General features: G+C 37.2%; 1 protein-coding gene across 1 annotated transcript in view; it reads right to left on the bottom strand.

Annotated features, from left to right (window-relative positions):
• Positions 1-5,898: 5,898 nt before the first annotated feature.
• DDAH1 (dimethylarginine dimethylaminohydrolase 1) overlaps positions 5,899-23,258 on the bottom strand; it is a 195,216-nt gene continuing 177,856 nt past the window's right edge. Inside the window, exons 5-6 of the mRNA XM_031969395.1 lie at positions 16,113-16,256; positions 5,899-9,464 (exon numbers count right to left, since the gene is read on the bottom strand). Of these exons, the coding sequence (XP_031825255.1) occupies positions 9,348-9,464; positions 16,113-16,256 (261 nt within the window). The 3' untranslated portion in view covers positions 5,899-9,347. The remainder of the gene's footprint in view (positions 9,465-16,112; positions 16,257-23,258) is intronic.

Here is a 23,258-nt window from a genome sequence, read left to right as displayed (position 1 = left end):
ATTTGGACATGATTGAAAAAAATGAATAACAACTGGAATGTAAGTTCATTGAGGATGGTAATTGCCTCCATTTTTCTGACTATCTCTAGGCCTACCACTCTGTCTTGCACATCATAAACCATATTTAATGTTTTCTTATTCACTGGTTCATATTTATGATAAATATGTAATTCTATGATTTACTCCTATTTAAGGATACATCAGTAGTGTTAGCATCCCACTCAGGCAATGTCATTTTACTTAGACGAAATAGCAACTCTCTTTTTTCCCATCATCACTGTTCAACTTGTCTGCCCTGCATGGAGTTGTAAGGTTTCTCAATACTAGGACACGTGAGGAATGGTGTACATTTCATTCTTGGAGAAACTCTGCCATTGGAGCTTTTTTTCCCCTCAAGACCATCAACATGGATGTTCTGACACAGATTCCAAGGTCATGAGGAATGACCTCAAACTCCAAGTCCATCCTACTATTGCCATTTAGGTGGATTTGCCAAATTTCACCATCCATCTAGCATTTAGTAAATGCCTACTATATGCCAGGCACTGTGCTAAGCCTTAGGGATAGAAAAAAGGACAAAAAACAAAATAAAACAAGAAACATTACAAAAGTCTGTGCTCTCAGGGAGTTTACAGTCTAATGGGGAGAAAACATGCAAAAAAAAATCCCCAAAACTATGTAAAATAATCTCTCAGGGAAGGCATTAAGATTAAGGAAGACTGGGTAGAGCTTCTTGTAGAAGATAAGATTTTGTTCAGACATAATGGAAGTCAGAGGAGTTGAGGAAGGAGAATTCTAGGCAGGATCACAAGGCACTGAAAATACTGGAGGGAGATAAAAGTGTTCTGGGTTGCTAGGGTCATTGTATCAGAATACATGGAAGGATATAAGGTATGAAAAGACTGGAAGGGTATGAAAGGGCAGGATATAAAGGGTTTTGAATGCCAAGCAGAGTGTATATTGGATCCTATAGATATTAGAGAGTCATTGCAGTTTGTTGAATGGGGTGATGGGTGTGATGTGGGCAGACCTGAATTTTACCAGGATCACTTGGCAGCTTAGGGAACATGGACTACTGGAGTGGGGAGAGAGTTGGGACAGTGAGACTAAGCAGCAGGTTATTATGATAGTTCAGGCTAGATAAGGGCCAGCACCAGAAGAATACTACCTTCTTATCTGTTAGCTCTATGAAGAGATCAGAGAATCCACAATAATCCACCAATATATCACACGAATCTCATCCCTCTTCAATCAACTCATAAAGCCCTCCTGCTTTATGCTCCTGCAAACACTACTATGGGATGATTCTAATCACCTAAGGTGGTCTGTCTATGGTGTCCTTAGCATTTCCTCAGGTCTGCCCTCACACTGTTACCTTTCTCCTGAGTGAACCTAAGCAGGGAGGTTTGGGAGGAAGGAATGGTGAAAACATCTGATAAAAGGACTTCCCACTTAAGGCTATGTAGCAGCTGTTCCTGCTGGCCAATTAACAACCTGTGAATTCATTATTCAAGCTGTCAGGAGCAACTCAGAGACATCAATAATGTAAATCTTGAGTTATTTCTGGACTGGATGATTGATTTGCTGTATCCAAATGACATTTTGATGGGTTCCAGACTTGCTGCAAAGGGAGTAATGAGGATAATGATGATGGAGATGATGATGATAGCATGATTGATATTACATCTTTCTTCCTAAGAACTCTTGAGTGTTTTTACTCCTTTAATCTCGTATATTTTCCAATAATCCTTCTAAAACAGCGAAAGGAAGTCAGTTTTTAAAAAAACATACTACAGGAAAGCCTTTATTTCATTTGAAAATAAGAAGATGTCCAGAATCACATAAACAATGTAGAAATCTCATAAAGGACTCATGATTATTCATATACCAGTGATGAAATCCATTTCCCTCTCCAGGAAGTTCTTGGCAAAATAGAGCACTAGTTCTTGAGTCAGAGGAGCTGAGATATTCTGTGACCTTGATGCAAGCCATTTACTCAGTTTCCTCACTTGTAGAATATGGAGGTTGGACTATACGACATCTGAAGTTCTTTCTAGAGCTTGAATTACAATATGGTACTATGACCTTTTGAACTCTTAGCATCCCTTTGTGGTTTGGACTTTTCTAGGAAGAGAACTGGATTTTTACTAGAGTTTAGCTATGTTACAAACAAAGCACCGTGGTAGGAAAAACAAGATTTTTCACTTTCCTTGTGTGTGGGTAAGATGTTTACTTTCATTAATTAGAGTAAGAAATAATATTTCATTCAATAATCCTTCACTAAAGTCTTAGTTACTTTTTCTTGGAAACGTAGGTTTCTCAAAGGCTATGATTGCAGATCCCAGACATTAGCAGGTCCTCACTCCTGAACTATGGGCATGGTGATGACCTGTATGTGTGTACCCAAGAGCCCAGGTTGGCTAGGTTTGGAGGAGCAGACCAATCACCAGGATGGTCACTGGACAATGAGATTTTTAGCCCTACCAATACTGGAAAACCATTTACTAAGTCATAGAGAAGATGTGGTCTATGTTTTGATGGTAGGAGTTCCCCCCACTGATAAAAGTCATGGATCCTTGAAGTATGGGTATGTACAAATTATAATAATAGCATATATTTATAGCATATATTTATACATAGTTGAACAGTACCAAAGTAACTTCACTTATATTATCTCATTTGATTCTAAAGCAAATGGTACTTGGGTATGATTTCATGATATATACAGAAAATTGGGATTAGAGATTAATTGATTTTGTCCCATGTCACAAAACTAGAATGTTGAGGAATTGCCCGTTCATCATCTTGAATACATACAGTTGTTGTGCAGGATATAAGCAGAACCAAGGAGGTGTGAGTTAACCTTCCCCACCCTTCTTACTCTTATCTCCAATACATTCCCATAACACTAGACAGGACTGTTGTAGGCAAGGAAACTGGGGTACAGACCTGGGGCAGTTTGGGTTAATTTTACTCTCTGGTGAATTGATTTGGGACCCAGGTGTGGGTCCTTTGGATAAGAAGAATACAAAAATGGCTTTTAGGACATTGGCAGAGAATTTCAGAGACCCAGGGGAACCTCCCAGGTAACAGCTTTTTAAGTTTTTTGTTGACTGCTTTTACTCCCTGTTGGTGGGTGTTAAATGATTTTATTTTCCTGAGCTAATTTTTAACCACTTTGGGTACTGTTCCCTCCCATAGTATTTGATCCACTGGGTTTCCTTTTTCTAATCTCTTAAACATATTTTCTTAATCATTTCTTAAACAATAAATTGAATAAATCAATAAGTATTTATGAAGTCTTTACTATTGCCCAGCACTGTAATAGACTCTGAGGACTGTCGTGATTTGTCCTTTCTTCCTGAAGACAACCATGATATCAGGAAGGTGATGCTGTGACATATATATGAATTGAATTTAAGTGAGGGAGGGCTGTGCAAGGTCACCTGCTTCACTTTCCCCTCCAGAGCCATCTGGGTCCAGTGGTCAGATACCGATCAGGATGACTGGAGATGGCCTGGATGTAATGGGAGACTTTAACTGTTTTAAGCGAAGTTCTTTAATAGGTCTCAGTTTGAGGCAATGCCCATTAAGTTATTAAGGCTAGATACAAAAGAAATGAGGCAAAGAATAATCTTTTTTACTTAGTCAAACAAACAAACAAATTAAAAGACAACCCAAACCAAAAACCAACCCAATCTTGGAGGGAAAGACCCTCAGGGTTTCTGGCCAAAGCAGAAACAAAAGCAATTACATCTACTCTGAGCCAATCAGGGCCAAAAAATGATCAAAAAAATGGGACTTGGCCTGGGACATTCTGTTGGTCAATCAATGAGAGCCAGAGTGGTCTGATTTTAAAGCATGGTCCCTAAGAAAGAAATCTAGTCATTGAACCCTATGATATGAGGTTTCAGGAATTAAAATTTATATTTCTCTAGGCAGAGGATCCACAGGAAGAGAAAATAGAAAAGACCTACTATGTGCCAGACCCTTTGATAGGCTCTGGGGGATCCAAAAAAAGAAAAATAGTCTCAGACTTTAAATAGATGGCAACCTATTGGAGAGACAACATAAACAAACACCACAAGAACAAGTAAATAAACACAAGATAATTTTATGGGGGTGGCACTAGTAACTAGGAAAGACTTCATGTAGAAGGTCATGCTTGAGCTAAGCTTTGAAGGGAACTATGATTCTAGCATCCTAAAAGCACAGGTAAAGGGAGACCATTCTAATCATTGGGGACAACCTGAGAAAAGTCAGACATAAGGGAAATGGACCATGTTAATTGAAGATTGTAGTGGAGGAATGGTAGCAACATACCATAATACAGCTGGAATGGTAGATGGGGACCAAGTTTCAAAGTATGGAGTTGGTATTTGGCCATAAAGGTTACAGGGACCTAATAGTTTATTGAGTGAATAGGAGAATTAGAATGGATACATATGTGCATCAGCAAAACCATATGGGCAATTCTGTGAAGGATGGATTGGAGAAGGGAGCCTAATTAGGAGGTTCTTGTAGTAGTCCAGATAAGAGACAATGAGGACCAGATTAGGAAAATGATTAAGTTAAAGGTATGAAGCTCTCTTCTATTATCCATGTAAAGGATTGTTTTCTTTCTCCATTTTCTTCCCTCATTCCTCTCTTATTGGTTGTGATCTTTGATTCTTGGTAGATGATTTTTTTTAACAATTCTTTCTTTAATATGATTTCTTCATTTTTTCCCCCCTCAGAAACAGATAGCTTTGAAACCAAGATCTAAATAAAGAGCTTCCCTTTGGCCTATCTTGTAATGCCAGAGAAACTGAGGCAAGATAGAGATTAGAGAGTTTTTAATATTTTATTTGAAAGGGGGAGACCAAATGAATCCATGGTTTGGTCTCCAAGAATCCAGCATCCAGCAGCCAATGCGAGTTCTCCATGACATATTTATACACAGTAGCGAAACAAAAGCAGGGAGGTGGAGTCCAAACTTTGGTGAGTGGGAATCTCCAGGCAGGAACCATCAATTCGGTTCTGACAGGTTGTGGGTTAGGACCATAAATTCTTACTAACTGGGGGGTAAGAAAGTGTCTGGCTAGAGACAGAAAGTCTGGACTCCCCCTTTGTGAGTTTACACATTGACAATTTATAACCTCTGAGTTATACTAGTCTTAATGAACTGGAGGGGGGGTTTGCAACTAAGGGGATTGAGACAGAACAATTAAGGAAATTGAGGCAGCACAATTAGGGAAACTGAGGCAAAACCAATTTAGGGAAACTGAGTTAGGACAGTTAGGGAAACTGAGTCAGGATAATAAAAGAGAACTGTGGCACAACAAAATGACCCTATGACCCTCAGGGACACCTGAGTATCTAAGGTAGATAGTTGGCAATGATCCATTTGAACCTTTTCCTAAGAAGAAGGTTCTCCAATTATTAGAAATCATGTGGGCACTGGAAGAATGTAATGGACTTTCATGATATATTGAGTAAGTATTACTTGAAGGAAATGGACACCAGGGACAATAATTGAGGGGACATTTATGGTCATGTCAAAACTAATTTTTTTCCTGCTCCACTATATTTTATGAGTGTGTAGAATTTTTAAATGCCTGAAGAGTGAATCATAACTTCAAAAGTGATTTGGAGATTCTTATCCTAATTGCCGTATAGGTATTTCTAATCTGTATCAGAATGGTTGGGCATGGATGGGTTGGGATTGCATCATTGGAGGAAATAACCCATATGAATGAGATCACAGAGCCCTTGCGGTATGCTGACATGTATTCTTTAAATAGAGAATTTAAAGAATTTTATTTTCTTCTTTGCTCCTATTTTTGATATAATGACTTTGAGAATGAATCTTTGATTCACAATATGACACTTTCCATTGCAAATGAAAGGCCAACACCATTTGCAGCACAATGGACACTTTATTCCATAATAATTGGTTTACATTGAAGATTGGAATTGCAAGAGACTAAAATCAGTGCAGAATTTCTTGGTCTAAAGGACTAGGGTATTTATGATTTTGGCACACAAAAAGAGGCTAACAATATATTGGCTGGAAGGACATGATCAGGAGAGACTGACCACATCTAGAAGCTATATTGTAATTCTATTTGCAAGCTGTACAACAATGCAATACTAAATGGTGAATAATTATAAAGATTTACATGCAACTCTATACAAGTTACATCATTCATCTACTAAGTATTTTCTCCCATAAGGTGAAGAGATGGCCTTAATATTCTGTTCACAGTAGATTAAAAAAAAAAGAGCAAAATAACTGATAATAGACCTGTGTTTGTTGCTTTCTACAGTTACCTGCCACAACTGAAAAAACCCTGAAGAAATAAAGAACTTTCTTTGTATTTCCCTTATTTGATTTGATTTTGCTGGTTAAGTAACTCTGTTGGAAGTTTCTATTATTTGAATAAAATACTGACTTGATTGTGTCACAGGGGGTTTTTGTTACAGTTTGTCTGTCCTTACAAATTCACCATCAACCAGTGTAGGGGAAATTTGTGGCTGGTATTAAAAAAGATGACTATGCTCTGTGTATGTTTTAAATGTCTACAATAGGCAGGTCATACAGAGCATCACAAAAGAGAAAATGTAATGTATAATAAAGAGATTTATTTAAGAATTCAGGATTAGTCTCTTGGGAAGAAGTGTCCCAATTTTAAATCATTTCTTAAGATAGAAGGAAAGGAGAGAAAAGAGGAAAAGAAAGAAACAAAATGAAATTCTAGGGAATAGATAGTTCAGAGGATAATTCTATTCACATTGCAATTGACCAGAAATAGGCAGGATTGTGATAATGGATGAAAGAACAAAAGTTACTCTTAGTAAACTAAGTTTACTTGTTAACTTTCCTTCCTTCCTTGATATAAAACCTTGGAAGTCAGTTCTTCTTTTGCCTCTGGTCAAATTTGATATGAAAGGGTTAACTATTTCCATTGGGTTCAAGTTCCTTCTGCCTCTCCCAACATATGGTCAATATTCTCTCCCTTGTTGGTATGGTACTTCCCTATTTTGATTTGACTTTGGGATTATTCACTTCTGACAACTTATAATACAATAATGACCAGTAAATGTTTCATTTACGGGATATATGTGATCAGATGTCTGCATATGATAAGAATTTAAAAGTTGAGCAATGAGGATTTGGAGGAATTTCTTCTGGTTCCTAGACTAAATAGAAGGCAAAGCTCACATGGGGCATGACATGTCTGTGTTTTTTTAGTGCTCCCTCCCAGGAGGGGCCTTGAATAGGTTTTCTAAAGTATTTGTAGGTGGTTCCATGTGGGTGAGGGAAACAAGGATGAGTAAGGGTGCAGTTATGTCTTTTTTGATGATTGAGTAAAAACATGTAGCTTGGCAAGGAAGAAAGTTGAATAGTATAAGAATGTAACAAGTATTTTCTGAATTTTCCTTATCCCCAAACCCACAGGAAAGGTGGAGATGACTAGGAAGTTGATAACATGCTGAAACCAGCCACTATTCCATGGAAAGTACCAAATCCACATCTGTGTAGGGACAGACTCTTTCAAGTCAAAGGAAAAAAGACAATGGCTTCTTACTTCATAGTAGTATTTTCCTTTGTGCTGCCTGAGTCAGTCTGAAGGTTGAGTAATTTGAGAGTTGCAAGAGAAGTGGAATTTAATTGCATTTCATCACAAATATTCATGGAAGTTAGAAAACAAAATTGTCTATTATGTGAAGCTGGTTGCAAGTCCCAGTTAGCCATGTAAGGAATGCCCAATCACTTCTTTTGTCAGAAACGGGATGCTCCATTCTCTTTGAGTTATGCATTTGGCATGCCCCTTCATTTTTGGACATTATTCTCTTTCAGGGGGAAATAGCATACTTAAATTTTTTTTAATAGACTCTTGGGAAAGATAAAAAGGACAAAAGCGGGAATCTAGTAAAGAAGGAAAACAAAACCATTTAAAAATAAAATACCCCCAAATGATCTGGATTCCCATATTAGAGGGATGTCATCAGAGCATTTTGACACTTGACATTTGACAGAGCATGTTAAATGGACCTTGTGATAGATTATGGATCTATGGGAGAACATGGATGAGAATCACATAGGAATGGGCAGAAATGAATGGGTTGAGAGTTCTACACTGGGGAAGGGACCACCCACCTCAGTGAGATCACAATCACTGGAGTATTGAGAAGGCCCATAAATGGGGCAAGAAATTGCAAATGTAAGTATCCTCACAAAGACATTATACGATGGAAAGTGAGTACAGTATTTCTGAGACGTCTCTCGTTGGTTTCTCTCATTTCTATTTAGCACATTAATGCTTAGACTTGCCACAGTCCCTTGAATTTTCATGCAGGGAATTTGAAATATCAGAAGACTAGGTTGCAGCTTGCCTAGGTTTGGACCTCTAACTCTTCTGGAATTTGAATCTCTGGGGCCAGCCCTGTCTTGGTGCACCCCTGCATAGAAATGCTTTCCTAAGTTGCCACCCAGATTTGGTTGTGATTCTGCTCAGGAGCTCATTTGCCCATTCCTTAAGGCAGAAGTTGAAACAGTGAGGCAGATTGTATTGAGGCCAGAGTGGAATTGCACAGCCAGAGTGGAATTGCACGGTGGTATATTGGCTAAAGCTTTACTACCCAGAAGCCCAAGATGAGTCAATGTCAAGGTGGCTGTGAGAGGAGAGGGAAAGACCTGAAGACAAAGATTTAAAAAACAGGAATCCAAGAAACAAAGGGAGAAGGCCTCTTTCTTCATCTGTAAATGAGGACATTGGACTAGATGGAAGTCCCTTCCAGCACTACAGCTATTATAGTCAATAGTCAATAAACATTTAAGTGCTTACTATGTATCAGGCAGTGTACTAAGTTCTAGGGGTACAAAAAGAGGCAAAAGTTATTATTAGTAGAGACCAACATCAAGAATGAGAGAGAGAGAGAGAGAGAGAGAGAGAGAGAGAGAGAGAGAGAAAAGAATTCCCTAAAAATCCTACTATATGCAGATGATATATAGAAAAGAGAGATTATCTGACCAAGACATTCTTCTGAATATACTGGCATCTCAAAGGATTTTCTGTAAGTCATTAAAGATGAGTGTTTCCCTTGCTCCAATCAAGCTTTAATAGTTTGTTAAGACTTATATTTTCCTAGACTTATTCAGCTATCAAATCCACAGCTTAAGTACCATCTGGGATAGGGAGAGAAGCATATGACAAGACAGAATGGAAATGAGAATTAACTTTTGTAAACACAGATTAGTAGCATCGTGGCACAGTAGATTGTCAATCAAAACAAGACTGGGTACAGAGTCATCGGCCTTGCATGTACGTTATTGCCAGTGACAAGTAGGGGATTCTGTGAACTCACAAGTCTACCTTTTTGTTAATCAAAATTGAACTACAGGTGAGTAGACCATCCACCTTTTCCAGTTCTGTGTTGGTGACAGGTATCAGCATGTGGTCCTTCAGTTTTTCAAACACCTATGGTAGGAATAAATGAAAAAGTTGAAATAAAAGATTTTTTATATGTATATGTATATCTGTGTATGTATACAATTTTTTTTGCAACTCCTTTCAACCTTTATTCCATCCTGAATCAAAAGATTATCAATGCAATAAAACATTCAAACATTTAAATCAGTGTATAAGATTATTCCTGACATTCATTTCACCCCAAGGTATGGGTGAAACACACACACACATATCCCAAACTCACAGAACTGATAAAGTGATTTACCATTTGCTATTTGAAGGCATCTAGGGTATAGTAAAGATGTGTTTATAAACTCTGGAAAACTGTAACCCACATAGCATCTTGCACTCTATGAACTCTAGAATTTATTTTCCAAGGGCCAGCCTAGCCAGGGGTGATAGAGGTTCATTACCTATAGGCTGGTCACTAAATGATCCAGATAGGGGGCTGGTCTGTGTCAGAAATGTAGCTTTATGGTTATTAGAATTGATTATCTTTTCCTTACCATGAGCTAAGTAGACATATGAATCTGTTTTGGAGTGAATTTTAATATGCTTAGAAACAATAATTTTACTTTGGTATTTCTCTACCTATATTGCTAGAAAAGAAAACATTTAGATTGGGGTTCTTAATCTTTTTTATATTCTGGACCTGTCTGGTAGTCTGGAGAAGTCTGGGGACTTTCTCAAAATAATGCTTTTAAATACATAAAATAAAACACAGAGGATGACAAAGGAGTCCAACTGGCTAAAAATTCCTGATTTAAGTGATGGATTTCCAACCAAACTAATTTTTAAAATGGCAGCTGAGTATTATCTGACACTAAGAGGAACAGGGTATCAGATTTCAAATCTATAACTATAATGGCAAAAACACCATGAAATCCCAAGCATTAAAAAATCAGTCTTACAAAATGTAATAGCATTTTGCAAAAACAAAACCCAATCCATCTACCCTATCCAATTCCTCCAATGAAGCAAAACACCAGGGAGCACTGTTCTTTGGAATGGCTGCTGATGCCATCGTTGTTTTTAAAAAAAATATTGTTGGGTAATAGAAAAGCAAAAGAAAATTTGAAAACAGGAATACTGCATATGATTATAATTCTGTAATAGGGAGTGAGAGCAAATCCAGAGACCTAGACAATTTCTTGGGTGAAGCCACTTTAAGATTTGGTTGAGAACAAATTAAAATTTACTAAAGATTAATGAAAACTTTAGAGTTGGGAAGAGTGTGATCTGTTTGGGAGTTTACCCAGGAGAGAACAACAAATTTCTGGTAGTAACTGTGGTCCTTTTGGTCTTACCTAGGTCTTACCCACTTTAGCAACTGCAAATATTTATCTGTCCAATTCCCTATACTTTAAGCTGAGTTGCTACAAAGAGTTGGAATATAGGTGGAAAGTACTGTAGGACTTTAGCATAGGTGCCTTGAGGCTTTCTCTCTTCTATATTTGTATTGTCAGGGGTATCTCCCCTCATCCTGATCTTGCCATCTTACCGGTGGACCCAGAAAGTGAGACTGATGATTCAGTCCTCCCTCACTTAGATAACAATTTACTTGCATGTCACCTACCGGATGTCATAGTCCACTTAGAGGACAAAGCACAAACAATAGCTGTAGGCACTTAATAAATGCTTATTGATTGACTGAATAGTGTGAATTAGTATTAGTAAATATTTTGATATATTTCTTTGACTAAGATGTCAAGAAACAAAATCCAGTGGATACTTTAGAATTTTATACCATACCATTCTTCCTATTCTCTTTGGTGGAAATATCTTATTTGATTTTCTAGAAGCAGACAAGGATATTTCTTGCATAATGCCTTCAGGCACAGGAACAGTAAAACAGTTAAACAGATTATGAACTAGAAAGCCAGATATGTAGTGATTCCTGCTTAACAGGATTAATCAGAAATTATAAAAATGGAAAAAAGACTTGTCAATGTCAAGTGAAGATTCTTAGATTGGGAAGGGAATTTTAGTACTGCCCTTGGGGGAATTTCTTAGAAAAAGAATCTAGAGACCCCTAAGTCATGACGGACCATTCGGTTGACTATAGTACATAAATGACAAATGGCCAGTAAGTTTTATTCCTTCACCTTTCTGGTGGAACACTGCTTTTTGCCACTTGAAAAATATAGCTTCTGGTTATATTAAACACTGTATGACCACTCTGTCTCCTTAGGACACTCATAGTGCTTGGAAGTGTGAGCCTAAATGGCCTTATTGAGGTCCTTCACCTGAAATATTCCATTTCTTATCTGCTCATCTTTATGCAGCCAGTTTCCCTTCCCTGAAATGTACTTCCCCCTCACAGTCCTGTTTCCTTCAAAACTTTGGCAAGGGCCATACATGAGGTCTTTTTTGATGCTTTCCCTGCCAGCTCTTAGTACTCACAAAATTTACCTTGTATTTATTTGTATATCCTCCTTTATGTTCATATTGTATCACTCACTGAACTGTAACCATCTTGTGTGAGTGTTTCACTATTTGTATTTGTACCTGAACATTTAGTGTGGAGTTTGGCACAATTTAGGTGCTTCATAAATGCTTGTTGCCTGATTGTGGAAGGTGGATTTTTTTTACTAGAGTTAATGTCAATATTTTTATCTGTACCCTCTATCCCATCTCAATCCCATCCCAGCCCACCTCATCCTGTCCCCCAAAGTTATTTCCATTATCCAGTTACATCAATTATTTCCATCTTTAATCAGTTTAAATCTCCCCCCTCCAGTTTAAAAATACACTTGTTATTCTTCCTAATGTAAAAAAAAATTGCTTGACCTTAATAGTCATTCAAACAACTTCCTTTGCTCTCTCATGCTCATTCACTGTAAGACTTTTGGAAAGCGAAGACTGTACTATCTCAAATTCCTCACCATCCCTGTTCACAGCTGCTTGTAACCTATCTTTCCTCCTATTGAAACATTTTTTCTCAAGGTCACAATAAGCTTGTTGCCAAAATCTAGTGATTCTATTTTGCCTTCATTCACTCTACTTATATGTAATATTTCAGATATGCTTTCTTTTTTGACAATCTCTTTTCTTTTAGTTTCTCTAATCTTGTATTCTAGATTTTTTCCCTGAAGGATCCCTATCTCCTGTTATTCTTTATATAACCTTCCAAATCCTGGGATGGTTTTTCATGCTACTTTGTATGTGGAAGAAGATGTGATTCTTGATAAGCAGAAGGAATGTGGATACCTTTGTAAGCAATTTATTGTGTAAGGCATTCTTCAGGAGAAGAGATTGAAAAAGACTTTGAATAACACATGGCAGTGCTCCAAGCTTTAGCATGTACTGCCATTATGTTCTTATACTTTATGGTCTACAATTCCAGTGACCGCTGAGAGAGGACCATTCTCCTTTTGGTTGAAACAGAGATTTCATCTTGCACCCAGAATTCATTTACACTTGTGTCTTCTTTCTTTTGTTCCAACATGTAGAAGGGCTTCAATTTCTCTGTTTTTTGTTTGTTTGTTTGTTTGTTTTTGGCTTGGAAACATAAGATTTACTCATTGTTCACTATTTGTGTTGGTCTTTTGTGTAACTAACTTTTGATGAAGTTGGCAAATGTGAGCTTAGAGCTACTGTTCCTCTTCTGAATGAAGATGGGAGTAGATTTTGTTTTGAACCTCTTGCTTGTCTAGAACAGAGACATTTGAGGGAGTAGAACATAGATATAATTCTAGCCCAGTACTCCTCTTGCAGACTACAGGAGGGATTGTATATTCTCAGTTGTCCTGGACCTTGTTGGGCTCTCCCTCCAGCAGGTGGTGACAATCACAACTCTTTTCCTTTCAGCAGAGTGAGTCAGACCTCAAATCACATCTAGTCATACCAGATTTAAATACTCTTGCAAGATTTAACTATTAGGATGACTTACAACATTTGATTTTATATATATGTTTACATATGGTTAAATAAGGCTGTTTCCCAAAATTCTGTTCTAGTATCCCTTTATTTTCTCAACTTTTCCATTATTATTTGATCTACTCCCAAGCTTTGATAATCAATTCACTTTCATAGATATAACTCTATCCCAATTTCTGCCAAGAGCTCCAGACCCATATTTCCAACTACCTATTGCATAATTCCATCTGGATTTCAACTTAATATGTCTAAAAAGAGGTCTATCCTTCCCACCCTCATCTAACCTACTTAGCCTCTCAACTACTTAATTTTTATTAATGGTACCAACAACTTTCTACTGTCCTAACCTTCCATGATCAAACACTTTCCATAGCTCTCTATCAAGTTTAGTTTTAAATTTAAAGTGTGATTCTGGAATTCAAGATCCAATACAACATTATCCTAACTTATTCTACAGTCTTCTGTCTTCTTCTCTGTCATGTCCTAGTCAAATTGGACTCGTATGACTCTAGTTTCTGTCTCGTCCTTTCTTATATACCAGTCTTTGTCCCTGATCTAGGTTACTTGTAGCTCTACCCTTTGCCTCAATCTTTTGAAATTTATCTCTCTTTTCAAGGTCCTATTCAGATGCTATTTTCTCACCTTCATTTCTTATTCCATGCTACCCAAGTGCAAGTGATCTTTCTCTCTCTAGTTAATGCAATAAAAAAAAAGATGTTGGTAATTTATTGTTGTTTGTTGTTCTCGAAGATGACCATGACATCAGAGAAGTTAGTGTCCAGAGGAGGACAACCAAGATAGTGGAGGGCTTTGAGTCCATATCATATGAAAACTGGTTGAAGAAACTGGAAATATTTAGCTTGGAAAAGAGGAAACTTGGGGAGAGAGGGAAAACAACATGATGACTATCTTCATGTATTTGAGACACTGGACTTATGTTGCTCTCTAGAATGCAGAATCTGGAGAAATGGATGAATGTCACAAATGGGTTAATTTGGATTTGATTCATCACAATGAAAGCTATCTAAGTGTGGAATGGCATGCCTCAAAAAGCGATGGGTTCCTCTTCTGTGGAGATCTTCATGCAGAGCCCAGAGGACCACTTGTTAATTCCTTTCACTTATGAGTTGGACTACATGGCCACACAGTTCTCTCCCAGCTCTCCAATTCAGGGATTCTTAGAAAGTTATCATAGTAGTTTTCCTGGTTCTCTCTTTTCCCATGTTCCATTCAATCTTATAACTTCCTTATTTATATTTATGTCCCATTCCCAGTATTAGATGATAAGCTTCTTGAGTTCACAGACCATCTCATTCCATCTCTGCATGCCCAGTACCTGACAGAGTGCCTTAATATTAAATAAATGTTTGTGGAATTGAATTGAAGAGACCCCAAAATGACAGATCAGGAGTTCTGGAAAGACTTGCCACAAGATAATGAAGTTCATTAAAACCCATTTTAAAATGAATGCCCAGATTTTGAAGGTACATTTATGTCACCAAAGAAAGAGGACAGACTGAGAATAAGATTCAAAGAGTCACAGAATTCTAGAGCTGAATTTATTATTATGTAACATCCTAGGATTTAGAAGAGGAAGAAACCCGAGAGATTACATTGCTCAATTTCTTCACTATGCAGGGAGGAAACTTAAGCAAAAAGAGATGAAATGTGATAAGGAAGAACAAGAAAGTCTTAGGGGGCCTAGGCTTAGAATGGGGAATTTAGGGATCATCTCCTTCAGCTTCCTTCTTTATAAAAGGCTTATACCAGTGTCATCTACCTCATGGAGGTGCTCTGAGGTTCAAGTGAGGTAACATATATGAACTGATCCCTGGATAAATGCTGGTCATCATGACTGTAATTTGCCTGTTATTTGTCACTCAGTGAGTAAGTGATGGATGCAGGATTAAAATCCAAGTCTGATTCCAAATCTAGAGTGCTTCTTATTACAACCACAGTGCCTCTCTCCACCATCCCAGAAGCTTATTTGAAAATCCTTGAATACAAATAGTAAGTCAATCATGAGTTATTAAGTACCTATTATAACTTTTGAAATACCCTATATGTTCATAACATACACACACAACACAATAAATGTATACACACACATATGTGCACACACGCACACACACACACACACACACACACACACACACACATATATATATATATATATATATATATATATACTATACACCAACACCCACTTCCATACTCACATTCCCTTCCAACACATACACACATACACACACACACATTTCATCAATGCTGGGAACTCCTACGATTAATACAGTTCAAAATTCTTGTTATATAATATAGATTATATAATAATATAATTCATTTATAATCTATTATACAATAATATAATCTATGTATAATTGATTATAATCTACATTCTATAACAATATAATCTACATACTATAGGTTATAATATATTATATAATAATATAATCCATGTATAACTGATTATAATTTATATTCTATAATAATGTAATCTATTTCTAATGCAGCTGGGATACTAAGAGTTGAGATCATATGTGTCTGAATCCAGACTTGAACTCAAACCTTCCTGATCTCAAGGCATGCTGCTTCTATAAGATAAATGTTTTGTGTATTTGTTTGTTTATTAAAAACCTTAGAAAATAGAATGTCATTTTGAAAATAAATATCTGCTTGGCTTATTTAGGAAGTCGTTTAGTGACTAGTCTTAGAAATGAACATTTATAGCTAGGATGGTGGGCCTCCTATCTTGGACCATAGCCTGAAAACTAAATTTACCTTAGCACTCTCTGGGTACTCTTCCGGGGCTCGGTGCAACAAGACATGCCCTTTGTTCGGGATGTTTAAATACACACAATTTGCAGCCACATCATCAGGCACGGTCAGTTTGTCATAGCGATGGTCACTCATCTGCTGCATGATCTATAAAGAAAAAAAAAAGTCCCATTTGGAATAGTTGCTGAACGTTCTCAGGAAGGGCCTTTTCTGAGTTGTAGGTGACACCCAGGAATATTTTTCTACATGGAAGATCCCTTTTGGACCACTATTTCCCTACCTCAAACATACTGCAGTCTAGAAAAATGTTTAAACTCTCTGCTCAGACTTCTGTAGTTTTAGCAGTTGATTCTCAACGAGGAGATGCAATAGTGAAAAGGACAGTTCTGTTATTTAGATCCTGGGCTCAGTCTTGCCTCTGAAGTTTCCTGTCTGTGTGCTTTGACCAATAACTTCATGTGAGCCTCAGTTTACTCATCTGTAAAATGATCTGATTGCATGAGGGGTTCTTTGAGATTCCCCTACTCTCAGTGCATTTTCCTGTGGCCAGCTTCACAGGAAGCATAAAAGCTCAGATTATATTACATTGTTTGTCAACAAAAGGAGCACATTGTTTTTTCCTTTTAAAAGTCAATAGGTTTTATGAAGTAAGGGATTTGGGTACAGTCGAAAGAGTGCTGGGTGTGGACTCAGAAAAACCTGAGTTCAAATATAGCCTCAGACACTTACAAGCTGTGTCATTTTGTTCAAGTTATTAACCCTGTTTGCCTCCGTTTCCACATCTAAAAAAATGAGCTGGAAAAGGAAATCACAAACATTGCTAAGAAAACCTCAAATGAGGTCGCAAAGGGTTGAACATGACAGAACTGAAATGATTGAACAATAACTTTTTAAAATGCCATTTATTTCATAGGATGGGTAATACAGGAATCCCATTCTTTTCTTTGAGGATCTAAGTCTAGAAAGGAAATTAGAAAGTCATTTAATCCAACTCTCCTATTTTTAAGATGAGGAAATCGAGACTTAGTAGAGATATTTGGATTCCTCACATTACATAACTAGTAGTAGTAGTATCAAGATTTGAACCCAAGTCCCTGCATGGAAAATTTAGTGCTTCTTCTTTTGGACTCTGTTATCTCTTAACATGAGAGCATTTAGGAGCAGATGAAATTTTGACTCTCTTCTCCAGGCCTGTTGGCAGTGCATAAAACGTACATTAGTCAGAGCTGCTGGGAATGTTGAAGTCCCACCCCTCCTCTCTTTCCCCAAACTGGTATAGAACAGGAATCACCCTCCCTTCCCTCACTATGCCTCTGGATCAATTTTCTACCTTCCACATTCAGCCTAACCTGAGGCAAAGGCCTCCTTGCCTCTGAGTCATCATCCCTAAGACACTCCTTTAGTTTCCTTATATCTGTACCTCTGATCTATTTCCTCTACCTAGAATGCCCTCCCCATGCCTCTGGTTCTATCTAAATTCTAGCCATTCTTTATGATTCAAATCTCCAGTCCTCTGTTGGACTGATCTGCTCTCTGAATGATTGTAGTACTTGTTGCTTATACCATGTAATTAGCATTTATCACTACTTCCTACTGATGATTTATTTCTCCCCCTCCTCCCCAAGCATATGTCTCATTATTAGTTATCTTAATTGAAAGCAGTTAGAGAGCTGGCCTTATACTATGTGACCATGATCAAGTCCCATTACCCAGTAACTCTCCAAAACTATAAATTTGGGGAAAGTTGCTAGTTTGTAGTGATAGAGAAAGTTTTCTCATAAAAGTTCTCTACACCCCCTAAAAATCATAGGCCCAGACTGTCCCCATCTCCCCAAAGTAAGTTTTTGGGGTATTTGGCTTTATTAAGGTAGGGTTGAAATTTCATATTTCTTAGAGGGCTTTCAATAAGCATTCAACAAACATTTAGTAAGCTCCTAAAATGCCTAGAACTGTGTTGGGTGCTAGGTTACAAAGAAAACATAAAGACTCAGTTCTCAAAGAGCCTACCATCTGCTGAAAGCTTGTGTCTGCAGAGTCATGTTAGTAGCACTTGTTGGTGGAAGTCACGTCAGAGATTGGAAATGGGAAACAATTAATCAGTCATACTACATGTTGACAAGAACTCAGTGAGTGTATGATATTTATCTCCTTTTGTTTTCTCTTGACCTTTATTTTCCACTAATTTCAGAACAGTTTTGGGAACAAGTATGCAGAAAAACTTTTTTTTTTTTTTTTTTTTTGCTATGTGTGAATTTTTCCCAGATTGACCTTTGTGAAAAACTTTTGTTTATAGGAAAATTCAAACAAAAATTTCATATGAAGCATTTTTTCCTACATATGCTATCAATGTCTGTGTTCCAAGAGATGAGAAATCTCTAAATGAAAAAATGGTGGACTTTCAACTACAATAACTTTTGTTAACAAAAACTGTATACGACTTAAAACTCTCTAAGAAATGTATGTAATTATAGAAACACTATGAAGAAAGATATTTTAGAGAAAGAAAACATTTAAACATGAATAATGCTGTCTTCGTCCTAACTCTAATTGGCTAAAACCTAAGTAAACCAAAGCTTGGCTTTAGTTATGTCCATTAAAAGAGGATAAAATCCATTTTTAAGATGTTCAATGTTCATTCCGCTATAAAGAACTTACTTTCTCTGTTTAGTATGGTTGGCTTTTAGCTTCACTCACAAAAACTTCCCCGAGGGCAGTGCTTCTTAAATTTTTTATCTAGGATTCTTTTATAACCTTAAAAAATCATGAGGACCTTCCAAGGAGCTCTTGTTTATATAGGTTTATTCTCCATATTAGAAATTAATTTTTTTATTATTATGATAATAGTTTTGATCTTGTGGACCTCTTGAAAGGGTCTCAGGCATACCCAGGGGTTCCTGGACACACTGAGCAACTATAGGAGGTCAGATCCTATAGTCTGTCTTGTGTCTAAGTTCCTAACTTCCAAAGAGAAAAGGATCATTTTCTTCTAGCAGAGATCTTTGTGGCTTCTTGTTCTTTGCTCCTTTCTTAAGCATTCTAATTCTAAAGTATCCATGAGTTAATTCAAAATATATTTATTAAACAAATTTATTAAGTGTGCAAGGCACTGTGCTAGTATCTTAGGAAAAAAAGATGAAAACTGTAAGTTTTTGTCCTTAAGAAGCTTACAATCTAATGAAGAAGGGCTGTAGGAGGGATATGCCCCACAGAGGAATAAGCACGATATAAAGTAGAATGAGATAGGAGCAAAGGAGAGATCAAGGCAAAGTGTTCTTAGAAAATCTGAGGTGGGAGAATCACTTTTACCTGGGAATAAAACTATGGCTTGGGAACCATAAACTGTAACCAAATCAATTGTGCCATTGTTCCTGCATGGGGCATGTCAATCTATTATTTTAAAGTAACACTCCAAATCCTTCTAACTCTGGACAAAAGTGATGGTAAGAGATCAGGAATGCTTCATGGAAGAAGTGATGCTTGAACTAGTTTTTGAAAGAAAAGATAGATTTCAATAGGGAAAGATAAGAAGGAAGTACATTTTAAGTACAAGAGAGCTAGAACAGCCTGTCCAAAATTTAGGGAAGTTGGAGAATGAAGGAAAAGAATGGAGGAAACAACTGAAAGAGTTCTTGGAAGCTACTCATTTCAACCACCTCATTACATAGATCCAGGATAGTAAAGGGACATGTCCAATTACTTTCTCCCTTTAGAGTGCAAGCTAGTTGATGATAGAGGCTATTTTTAAAAAAATTGTATTCCCAGTGGCTAAGATAGTGCCCAATGATGCTTAAATGTTTATTAAATTAAACAGAACTGAATAAATGCCAAGGGACAAAATAGCATCCACAAGAGGATATCAACAAGTATTAAAAGTTATAACAAGATAAAGAACAATAAGACTTTATTTTTAAAAGGACATTGGTTTTAGCAGTTAAAGAGATTATTGGTAATCTTAAAGATAACAGTTTCAGTCAAGTTGTTGGTGCTGGAAATAGAGGAAATGAGATGTCTTTTTCTCTAAGTTTGTGTGTGTGTGTGTGTGTGTGTGTGTGTGTGTGTGTGTGTGAAAGGGAATGGGGAATATGAGATGATAGCTTGAGGAGATGGCAAAGTTAAACAAACTTTTGAGTGTTTTTATTTTTATTTTAATTTTAGGGATGGAGGAAACCTGGGTCTTGCTCTAGGAATTAAAAAAGAAAGCAATAGATAAGAAGAGATCTGGTGGGTGGATTGGGGAAGAAAGTGAAGAAAGACAAAGAGAGATCTCCAAATGGCAAACTCCTAAGGATGGGATCCTGAACCCAGATGGTTGACAAGGATTGACTATAGCAAGGATAAGGGGAAAGGACTGACAGAGGGGAAGAGAGAAAGAAGGAATGGACCAGGGAGGAAAGAAAGAATGTAAATGGAATGAGATTGAAGTCACAAGTAGAGGGTGAATCTTGGAAAGAGAGGAGTCACCAAAGATTCTGATTTTAGAGGCAAGGATGAATATGGGTGATGATTTGAGGAAATCCAAGAATCTAGGGGAGAGATGAGAAAGCTTATAGCAGATGTCTTCGATTTTCATAAAGCAAAAAAGATCTTCTGTTGAGAGACAAGTAAGGGGTATAATATGAGAGGCGTGAGATCAGAGGAATAGGTTTTGGGAATAGCCACTGTGAGAAACGGATAAGGAATCAGTGATGAATACAATACTGCTGTGTAGTGTTAAGGGCCAAGTTTATATTAACTTGAATTTGCAGTGAACTCAGTCTAATTGGCAGCTTCCTGCCTCCTCCAAGGAGCAGAGGCTGGGGATGGCCAAGGATTAGTAAGGAGAAGGATAGAAACAATGGAAGAACAACAGGGGTAGAGATTTGAGAATAGCATTCTTGGCACACTGCAGAGTCAAGATGGAAGGAAGGAAAGGAAGTCATATCAGAAGCAATAAATAAATGTTTATGAATGGATTTAGAACTAGTTGAAGTAGATTTTATTGTTGTTTAGTTGTGTCCGACTCTTTGTGATGCCATTTGAAGTTTTTTTTTTTTAACTAAGATACTGGAGTGTTTTTGCCAATTCCTTCTCCAGCTCATTTTACAGATAAGGAAACTGAGGCAAACAGGAATAAATAAATTGCCCAGAGTTATACAGCTGATACAAGATCTGAACTTGGAAAGATGAGTCTAACTGAGGAAACAAAGGTCATACAATGAATGGCAGAGGCAGGATTGAATACTCTTACTCCAAATGCAGCATACTTTCTCCTGCACAATGTAGCTGAATGAATGTCCTAGGAGAACAAAGAGGGGCTGAGAGGTTTGATGTCATAATGAGAGAAAATGACAGATAGAGAAAGAATAATATAATCAGAAAAAAAGAATCTCAGAGTTCAGGATCTTGGAGATGGAGTAGTTTCAGATGATGAAGTTTACATTTTAGTCATCATGATGGGTTTCTAAAGTAGAGAAGAAATGGCAGCCGTACAAATTGAGGTGGTTGATGAAGCTAATGAAGCTAGAGACAATTATTATGAATAAATGTGACTACTGATATCAAAGATGGCATCAGATTGGAAATTATGAGTATGAGCCAGGTGCTGAAGTCAATGAGGAAGGTTAGAGTCTGTCCTAGAGGTTGGTAAGTGACAATGACAACACTGGGATCAGAGTAATAGGAATGGACGACATGAACATGAAAGGAGGGAATGAGATGGACTGGTTGGTTTTTTTGCTTCTATTTACTGACCCCTGTCCCTATACCTGGCACTTTATGGGACTCTCCCCTGAGAAAGCAAGAGTAGGTCCACTGTTAGTAGAGTTTGAAAAGGAGTAAGAAGAGACAATTATATACTCTTCAATCAAGGCTCAGTGACTATTTGGATTCTTCTCTGCCTTTTTCCTAAATTGAAAATCTCTTCTCTCTGCTACCTTTTCCCACAACTCTTTCTTATTTCTATTCAGCTCAACCCTAGCCATGTTCAGTCCCCACCCAACTCTGCCTCCCTTTCCTTTGGGATCCTCATCTCTTATTTCCAAACTCCTCTTCATCTCAAATATGTTCCCTTATTTTTTTCATTTATTAGATTATAAATTCCTTGAGGGCAGGAACTATCTTTTGCTTCTTTTCGTATGTCCAATGCTTAGCACAATGCCTGAAATATTTACTTCATTTACTTAGTAAATGTTTACTGATTTATTGATTGTTTTAGATCCTATCCAAGTAGGCATTCCCCAAAGTCAGTGTTGTACAGGCAGAGCTTTCAAAAAGATGAGGCTACTTTTATACTTTGATATGACATCAGTGAAGGACTAGTATAGAAACCTTCTAAATGGGTGATTAACCTTAGACCTGCTACATTGCAGTTTGTGTTTATTTTGGGGGCAGCTAGGTGGCACAGTAGTCAGGCCTGGAAGACTTAAGTTTGTGGGTTCAAACCAGTCTCAGATACTGACTGGTTATGGGATTTTATTCAAGTCACTTAACTCTGTTTCTTCATTTGTCAAATGAATTGGAGAAGGAAAGTGCAACTCTTTCTCTAGTATCTTTGCCAAAGAAATCCCAATTGGGGTGATGGAGAATATCCTAACTGAAAGAGCTGAACAACAAAAACCACCCAGGATTATAGGATCCATCAATCCTATTTAGAGCTACAAAGAATCTCATAGCTTATCAAGTTCAAACTTCTCATTTTATAGATGAGGAAAGTCCAGAAATTTATAGTTGACATAGTTGTTTATTATTTATTACTATTTTATTATTATTTCTTATTTCATTTTTAATTTGTGAAATAATACCAACATTTCTATAATATAACAGAATTTTTTTGTTAAAGAGGATATTTGTACATGAAACTGAAAGATGTTTATGAGTGACTTGTCCAAGCTCACTAAGGTAGCAAATGGCAACATGGGGATTTAGAGCCCTATGAATTCAAATTCAGTGCTCTTGCTGGGGGAAGCATCTGAGAGCTGGTAAGGTATTCCAGATGATCCAATTTTACCCTCCTCATTTTATAGATAAAGAGAGTGCATCACATAGAGGTGAAGCTTTCTTAGCATGCTTAGCACAGTGCCTGGCAATAAGAGGCACTTAATAAGTATTTATTGATGAATTGACTGAACTTTTTGACTTAATGACAGAAGTGGGATTCAAGGCCTGGACTTC

Source organism: Sarcophilus harrisii, chromosome 4 (genome assembly GCF_902635505.1).
Source record: "Sarcophilus harrisii chromosome 4, mSarHar1.11, whole genome shotgun sequence".
Classification (NCBI taxonomy): domain Eukaryota; kingdom Metazoa; phylum Chordata; class Mammalia; order Dasyuromorphia; family Dasyuridae; genus Sarcophilus; species Sarcophilus harrisii.
This window is presented reverse-complemented; position numbering and strand designations above follow the sequence as displayed.